The 9,230-nt window shown below is 29.6% G+C and overlaps 3 protein-coding genes across 3 annotated transcripts; 2 read left to right on the top strand and 1 right to left on the bottom strand.

The window, feature by feature from the left end:
- Positions 1-538: 538 nt before the first annotated feature.
- On the bottom strand, positions 539-1,776 carry LOC105626119 (ADP-ribosylation factor-like protein 6; the record flags this gene model as incomplete). The annotated part of the gene is made up of 3 exons (XM_012207430.1): positions 539-750; positions 928-981; positions 1,761-1,776. Coding segments are annotated over 3 exons (282 nt in total), but the record flags the coding sequence as incomplete, so codon positions are not given.
- A 293-nt stretch (positions 1,777-2,069) lies between these two features.
- Positions 2,070-4,299, top strand: LOC105626118. Its single transcript, XM_012207429.1, has 5 exons — positions 2,070-2,140; positions 2,222-2,696; positions 2,790-3,131; positions 3,209-4,022; positions 4,271-4,299. Exons 1-5 carry the CDS (start codon positions 2,070-2,072, stop codon positions 4,297-4,299), a joined length of 1,731 nt encoding a protein of 576 aa, XP_012062819.1.
- A 1,050-nt stretch (positions 4,300-5,349) lies between these two features.
- On the top strand, positions 5,350-7,588 carry LOC105626116 (protein LTV1 homolog). Its single transcript, XM_012207428.1, has 7 exons — positions 5,350-5,370; positions 5,494-6,040; positions 6,112-6,338; positions 6,409-6,537; positions 6,594-6,785; positions 7,023-7,262; positions 7,347-7,588. Exons 1-7 carry the CDS (start codon positions 5,350-5,352, stop codon positions 7,458-7,460), a joined length of 1,470 nt encoding a protein of 489 aa, XP_012062818.1. The 3' UTR covers positions 7,461-7,588.
- The last annotated feature ends 1,642 nt before the right edge of the window (positions 7,589-9,230 follow it).

The raw sequence follows: 9,230 nt of genomic DNA, 5'->3' as shown, positions 1-9,230 counted from the left end.
TAATAAAATATCTTTGCAAAGCTCACTAATTGTAAAACTGTTTATGAAACTAATCTAGTCAAAGTAGCATATAAAAAATTATTGCAGTATCTTAATTAATTACATTACACATAAGCCATTCTTAACATATACATATTATTGTATGTATATACATACGTATACGCTTTTCTATACATTTTTCTGGACGAAATTCCACTGAGCTTGTAACGATCGATGTTTTCCAATTGAATCTCGTCATGAGATCTTTACAATTTGACTAAATAATATTAAACTTCTGATCGCATGTTTCTTTATATTAATTACGCAGATCCAGGACTGTTTCGAAACAATTCTTTCTCATAACGATAATTTTATATCATAATTTGGTTTTCGTGATGCTGGATTGCATCTCAGAGAAACGCCACGTGGAAAACACTGGTGTAATTAACGTCATTAATTATGCTATAGACATTGATTAAGTCGATTTGATGGCACGACAAACTTTTCGCTGAGAAGAATCGAACAGTCGCATCTTGTATCATATAAACTGCGATGTAGTTTATCTTTTGTTGATGTATATATCGCGAATTTGATCCGTCAGCCACTCGATCGCCGGCTGCAGGCCCTCGCCAGTTAATGCATTCGTCGCTCGTATGTGCCAGGGTTTATTTTGTATTCGCTCGAGTCCAAGTCCAGCGACTAATTTTACGGTGGTCAAAGAATCGGGTAGGTCCATCTTGTTCGCCAGAAAGAGAATGGGTATCTTGCGTCCTGAAAAGTTTACTTCTGCTTTCAAGAAATCTCAAGTCTTTTAAGAAATTGTCAATTGTGAAATACGAACATTCGAAAGAATCTAAATTCTAAATCTTTTAACTGATTGTCTATTTTGTGTTTCTGTGTTAAACGAGCACTTGCTATTCAAATTTTATCGTCTATTATGAAATGTACCTGCAACATCGGGATGCTGCAAGAGCATGTCCAGCTCTTCTTTCACAACAACCAGTCGCAGTTTATCACTGCTGTCAATTATGAAGATGATCCCGTGGCAATCTTTGTAATAATGCTCCCACAATGATCTATGACGGTCGTGGCCCGACATATCGAATGCGGTGAAACTGACATTTTTAACTGAAACAATTTCGGCTTAATCGCGCCAATGAAATAAAAACAAAGCCTTAATAATATATTACGCGAACCATATATTATTATTATGTATTATATGTATATCAATTTGTATAATTTTGTGTTCAATTTCTTATTTCGTGTTTGGATAAGAAAAATATGTATATCTTCTTTTCTCAGCAGAATTTTTACGGAGTAACTTCAATTAAAATCTTGTTGTTTATTTATCTTGTTGTTAACTTATCAGTTAAGTCTGTTTCCACTGATAACAATTTAACTTTAAGCTTGATTCTATTAGATGCCTTTAGTGGATGTTTTATGTCTAAAAAATATCTTTTAGATATTTTATCCAACATGCATTATTTGGAACGCTTCATTTCTTTTTTAAGAATTAGAATTAAAATGAAGAGTAAGTCGAATCGAGATTAAATGTAATCTACATTGGCGGAAATCACTGCGGGCATCAGAAACCAAGAAACTATTATATAACTTCAGTTTTTATAAATTTTTTAATTTTAATACTGAAAATATGATTGATTTAAACTTCATCAATTTTGTATCTATTTATTATTTCTGGAATTGTTAGCTTGACTTTTAACTTATTAATGTCTGTATAAATAAATAAAAAAGTATTGAACTTTTAAAAAATTAAATTTTATAAATAAATATAGAAATCGATAGATGTAATATTTTAATATATATTTAAAATAGACATGAATAAAAATTAATCATCTTTTAATCATTAATCGAAGTTTGATCGAAGTCATCTTCAATCTGTACCAATTGCATTAAAGTTTGGTGAAACTCGCCCTAAGAATAGCAGAAACACCAATGCGCCATCTAAAGAATTAAAGAGGAAAGTAGAGCAGCCGAAATATAAAACTAATTGAAAACTACGAATAATTTTGGCGCGAATTCGTTTGATTGTGTTTCTGTTACAAGTGATATAACGATTCTTAGAAACGAAAATGGAAACGCAAAGTTCCGCGAGTAGTTCGAATAACGATAATGAGAATATCGAGTCTGTAAACAAAGGTACATGAACTATTTATTAAACAAAGATCCTAACCTCACTAAAGTGGCGAGGAAGTTAAGTTAATCTATTTCTGACTTTTGCGACAGCTACAGAAAAGACGAATCTGCGCCAAGAAATAAAGAAACTGAGAAACATCATCAAGCAGCATGAACAGAATCTGCAAACGCGCTTTAAAGACATAGAGGATCATGTGATCAAAAGACCCTTGCAAAACTTGGAGACTTCTTTGACATTTAGTAAATTATTGAATGTTGCTCTGAAGAACGATCTGTATAGATTCGCTGGTTTTCGTTGTGTTAAATTTCAGAAGGATGAATCTGTATTTAATTTTACGTCAACAAACGAAAAGCAGACAGACAATACTCAAGCAGTACAGATTTTTATTCAGGATGAAAAGACCAAACTGGGAAAATGGATAATGCCAGTGTCAATCAACATAAATAATATATTATCCAAAACGCCTATTGACAAGTTAAAAAAATTAACTGCCTTTATAAAGAACTGCAAGCATAATGTTGATTGTTACACTGCACGGCAAGAGCAATTCCTATCACTAAAGGTATATTTTCACTTTGAAAATGATTATATATATGTAGAATAAATTACTTTTTGAGCTATAATACAAATAAATAATGTTTTTTTTTTTTTTAAGGAACATATGTCAAGTATGAAGCATTGTACTTTGCAATCTGATATGGGATTTAAGCAAATCAGCTTGGAATTGTATGGTATACACAATAGTGAAAGTAATAGCTATATGAACTTAATAATACATTTGTTGTATCATCAAGACACTGCAAGACCTTATAAAGTTCAAATTGATACAACAAATGGAAACAAATTAAACATTGATATCAAACAGAGATTAAAGACATATTTTAAGAAATTTAAGATGTCAGATTTGCAAACTGCTTTTAATGAGATTCTATCAGAGGATAATTCTACATTTACATGGATGCAGGAAGACGACACTGAAAGTTTATTAGAGCTGAATGTATGGCATTTAGATATAAAAGTATTTAAAAGATTTTGGTTTATGATTAAGAAATATTTTAACAATTTTATTTTTAGAATACTAGCAGTTCTGATGAAAACTTCATAACTCAGCTACAATCAGAACGGATGAGTTCATTGAGAAAATTGCGGAAGAAACGTGAACTGAAGAAAAAGTGGAGTGAAAGAATAAGGCAAAAAACTACTGAAAATACTATATCACCAGGAGATAGTTTAGAAGATAATCAAGAAACTAATCATTCAAATGCAAAAAAAAGGCGCATCAAAAGTCCACAGCGAGTTTTAATAAAGAAAAAGAAAGTAGAGAAGGCTGTCTTAAAACAAAAGAAAATTAATAAAAATCCAATAGAAATAACGCCATTCCATAAATCTAACGTTAAATTGAAACAGACGAAATTAAATTTCCAAACTCAAGCGGCTACGACTTCTAATGCAAATCAAATATCTTCGTCTGAATCAAAACTGGGGAATAAACCAGACAGCGAGCAGTCAAAAATCCCCGAATTAATCACCAGTACACCACTATATCGCAAAATCAGAAATATACCCTTGTCACCCACTCTGGAGATTAATGATATTACATGTATTGATACGACAAAGAAAACAACAAATAGATTAGATTCCTTAGATTTATTAGATTACTCCAAAGACAGTGACGAATTAGGAAATAAGAAGACTTCAGAAAAGAAAACTCCAGAAAAGAAGATTCCAGAAAAGAAGACTCCAAAAAAGAAGATTTCAGAAAAGAAAACTCCAGAAAAGGAGACTACAGAAAAGAAGATGCCAAAAAAGGTTGATCGATTATTACGAAGTAGCATGAAGCCTCCTAAATCATCAAAGATTTTGAAGGCATATTCAAGGCATACTAGAAGTAAAAAAATAAAAAATAAAAAATAAATATATACGTTTAAAAAATAAAATAAATATTTAATTTTTAATATAAGATATATAAATATTAAGATATAAAAATATCGAAGTCAATTATAAAAAAAATAAATATAATTTCTTTACATCTCAAATATGCCATTGCATTTATACATTTTATTAACAATTTTATATAGCGTCATCCTCCATTCTATATCTTATTATAAAATAAGTGGACAATGCTGTGATTTTTAGATTGTGCAGGTGCAATAGTGGACGCGTGAAGATAGCGTTGAAAGCAACAGAATCTCATATTTTTGACACTTTGTCGCTTTTCGCTATTTAACTTACATGCGAATTTTTCGACATTAAACCCGACAGTGGGCACTATGTCTATGCAACGGTCATCCTCGCGTTTGAAATTATTTATGACCGTTGACTTACCACTGTTATTAAGGCCCACTACTAAAACGTTTACTTCTTTTTTCCTAAGACCTAAAAGGTTCGCTAAACGATCGAATAACCCCATTTTCTCTTGGCGTTGTAAGTTTTCTCACATTTATTGGATATCAATAATCATCCCCTCCCCCATTTACGTTATTTGCGGATTAGAGTAGGGCTAGAACAATTCCTTCCAATGTTTTGCTTGCATCATTATTGAGAATTAATGTCAAAATTTATCACGTTTGAGAATCTAATGTGTTCTTAATTGAACACAAAAGACAATTTTTTTATTAATTAGATCATTTATTAAATCATTTGACGCCATGAATTCCTTTATTTCTAAAATATGAAAAGATAACTAAACAAACATATCTAATTGCTAGAAACTTTTTTTTGAGAGCATTGTTACCAATCTGGGGGATTTCATCTATCATGTTTGAATCCGAAAACACAGCACATGTTTTGCATTTAAAGTTTAAATAAATTGACGTGTCAGTGCTTAATTACATTCAGATAATTACATTAGAACAATTACTTTTATTGTACTAGTTTTTGTATATAATTAGTTGAGCAAGACAAATCAAGATGGTAAGTTTTAATACGTACTAACTAATATTTACAAATATATCTTATTGCTACATATATATATATTTTTTTAATCTCCACCGGCCCTCAAATCCTGAGAGTTATATAGCACACAATGTTTTTGAACTATTAACCAGGAATTCTTTTTCCTGAATTTATATGAGACTTTTTAATATTATAATTCATAATTTCTGAACTTAACCTCAATTTTTCAAAGCATGCTGCTCTATCCACTGACTACCAGACTAGTTGATTTATACTGACAATGCTTTATTTATCTTTATTTAACATTTGATAACAAGAAAATGATTTCCGAAATATTGCGAGTGTGAATACCCCAGCAATAGTTGACCACATTCATATTTAGCCATGTGTCACTCTCTTATTTTTCTACAGTATTAATAGTTTAATAGTTATTTCACATCTCTAAAATAACAATGTAATTGCAGCCAAAGGGAAAAACGAAAAAGTTTATTGACAAGAAGAATTCTGTTACGTTCCACTTAGTTCATCGTTCACAAAAAGATCCATTAGTGGCAGATGAAACAGCACCACAAAGAGTCCTAGTTCCAGCTGCCGATACACAAGCAGCAAAAACAGAAAAGAAATTAGACAATGAAATACGCAAAAAGGAGCAGCATAAATATGGGATTTACTTTGATGATGATTATGATTATTTGCAACATCTTAAAGATGTCAATACATTATCAGTGGAATGGGAACGCGTTGAGAACACGAATAATTCCAAATGCGACAAGAGTGCTCCAAAAATTAATTTACCATCTTCGGTGTTTGCGTCAAATGTCGAGGAAAAAGTTGGTATGCTTAATAAAGCAGCACCAGTTTCCGGACCGCGATTGGATTTAGACCCGGATATAGTTGCTGCAATGGATGACGATTTTGATTTTGATGATCCAGAAAATCAGCTAGAAGATAATTTCATAGAATTAGCTAATACTGAAAATAGCGACAGCGAAGATTCTGACAGAGAATATGGTAAATTTATTAAACTATATAACAATTCATACACATTCACTTAATCTTATTGTAATCTTTTATATTTTTAGAATATGAATTAAACGAACCAGAAAATGAATATAGTGAATCAGATGTCTCATCCAATGATCATATGGATTTATCTAATGAGGAGGCAGATGAAGTATGTAGTTTGAATGGACCTCAATATACTTTTAAGGATGAAGAAACGAAATCAAGATTTACAGAATATTCTATGAGCAGTAGCGTGATGAGAAGGAACGAACAACTTACATTGCTGGATGACAGATTTGAAAAGGTTTATATTATAGATTTATTTTTTCAAACATGACGTTGTACGTTCTTATCTTTTCTTGTTTATTGTACAGATGTATGCTGGATATGATGAAAATGAAATTGGTGCTTTAGACTGCGACGAAATAGAAGGATATATCACGCATAACTCAGATCTTGTTATGCAATATGCTGCAGAATTTGAAAAAAAGCAAAGAGAAGCAGTAAGTATTACATAAAAATATAATGAAAAATGTACTATTTTCCCTAACATTTGTAGACGGAAAATATTGTGGAACTTATGAAAGACAGAATGAAGATTATGGAACCAGAATATTCGAGTTCAGAAGATGAACATTTTGAAAAACTTCTTGTCACTACTCGTGGAAAGGATAAATGGGATTGTGAAAGTATTCTTAGCACATACAGTAACATTTATAATCATCCTAAATTAATATCAGAACCTCCTAAGGTAAATTATTAATCAATGTTATTGAATAAAAATTTATTCATTCTCATAAATATATGTATAAATATATGTATAATTAAATTATATATTAGTTTTTCTGCGAAAAAATGTTATATAATTATATATAAATTATATATAAGTATATATAAAATATGTCATATAATTAAATATGAAATATTTTTTTTAGAGTTGATACTATACTTATTGAATTTTATGTTTTTCTTTGTTTCTTTTTAATAGCAATCAAAGAAAATTGATATAGATCGGAAATCTGGTATTCCGAAAAATGTATTAGGCAATACTGGAAAATTAACAGCTGAAACTTTGGCCCAATTTGATATGGAAAATAATGCGCCAAAAGGCCCACAATCCGTAGCGGAAAGTAGGAAATCTACTTTAAGCATTCTAAGTATAAGGCCCAAAGGGGAAACTCCTGACGGAAGAAAAGAAAGAAAAAAATTGCTCAAAGAATACAGAAAAGTAATTTTATTAAACATTTACTGTGGATGGTTAGTTAAATTTTATATAACATAATTTCTGAAATTTATTTAATTTTAATTTTAGGAAAGAAGGATAGAACGAAAGGCAAACACTGAAGCGTTTAAAGAGGAAAAGAAACGCCAAGAGAAGATTCGATTGAATAATAAACAAAACATTCAAGGAACGCGTATAGTATAAAAAGTAATATGTTTTAAAAGTAATGTTTTGCAACTATGACTGTGTCTTAGGTTGCAGATTTAACAACTTTGATTTTATGTATAAAAGATACGCATTGTATATTAAAAACGTTTTTCTGGTAGATTAAATATATCTATATTACATAGAAATATTTTATTTAAAAAATAATTTTCTACATATAAGAAATATATATATATATATGTGACATATATAACAATCATTATATCAACTACATATCTTTACAATTTTCATTAAAACCTTTCAATTGTTCAATATATATTCTAATTTTTAAATTGAGCAAAAAAAATATAGAAAGCGCTTGAAAAGAGCAATTAAGATAGTTGAGATTCACAATTTTTAAAGGGCTAAAGGACTCATATGAATTCACAAATAAGGGCTATTATTTAAAGAGCTATTCGCTATTTTAATTGAGAAGAAACAATGCAAGAATTAAAATTATAAAATAATAATGTATTATTATTTTCAATTAAAAATCCACAAAGTAATAATAACATTATTATAATTACATTGTCATTATAATTCTTATACCATGATTTCTCAATAAAAAATAGCGAATACCTCATTAAGACTATTATTATTGTTAGTTATAAATATTATTATTATTATTATTATTATTAATTTTTATGAGAAACCAAAAACGTACTCATGCCAGAGAGAAACCTGAGAGAGGCTATGCCAGCCTTTTTCCTATTAAAATCGAAATCGCTCGTATATCCATTTTCATTTCGGAACCTACGTGACTACATACATTTTCTGACACTATCGATAAAATCGTCGAAAGTAGATGTGGTTCGTCTCTGTATTAAATCCTCAGGACAGAAGCGTGCCGACTATAATTAGTGACCTAGTAATTGTAGAGACTTTTAATAAATCAATCTCTTCTAAACATATTGTCCATTTAAGATATAATTTAGCAAAAACGAGATACACTACCCCCGCCAATTTTATCGGCAATCCTCTTTATATACTCACTTAAGTATACTCACCCATAAAATAAACGAGTTACTAATAAATTTAATAGTCCGTATTTGCAGGTAAGTGTATCTTTAATTTATATTTAATTTATTTTTTTATTTTTATGTCTAATTATTTTATTGTATTTCGCTAATAAAATTGCAATAACTTTTTAAATACTATTCTTTATTGTATTATCTAATTTAAATAAAAGAAGAATACTTAAAAATTACTTTAATATTTTATACAAATTTATTTTTGCTAGGATCTTTAAAAAAAGTATATAATTATTTTAGAAAATATATATAATTACTTTAGAAAATACATAATTATTTTATAGAAATATTTTATAGAATTATTTTATAAAATATCATTTTATATAATATTATTTTATAGAATATATTATTTAAATTATTTTATTTAACAATGATTTCAAAATAATCATTTTTAGATCACTCAAATAAAATGATGATTTAAAAACAAGGCTTAAATTTACATAAATAAAAAATAATATTTACCGCAAGATTGCTTTGCCAGTGCCTGATGCCTCTCCCAGATCTCCTCCTCTCAGAATAAGGTTGACATCCTCTCGCACAGGACACTCGCGTAAAACACTCGCGAATAATAATATACTAAAATCGCGCGCGGACTATAATTTGAGTTCGATAACTTGAACGGCACTCCCGAAACAAACACACAACGCGACGAACCGGCTGCGATTCGTTTATTTTCAAATAAATCGGTGAGAGTACGTTAGCTTCCCCGTTGGATTTTTACACGAAGAGAACAATTTTA

The sequence above is a fragment of the Atta cephalotes genome (assembly GCF_000143395.1).
Source record: "Atta cephalotes unplaced genomic scaffold scaffold00004, whole genome shotgun sequence".
Lineage (NCBI taxonomy): Eukaryota > Metazoa > Arthropoda > Insecta > Hymenoptera > Formicidae > Atta > Atta cephalotes.
This window is presented reverse-complemented; position numbering and strand designations above follow the sequence as displayed.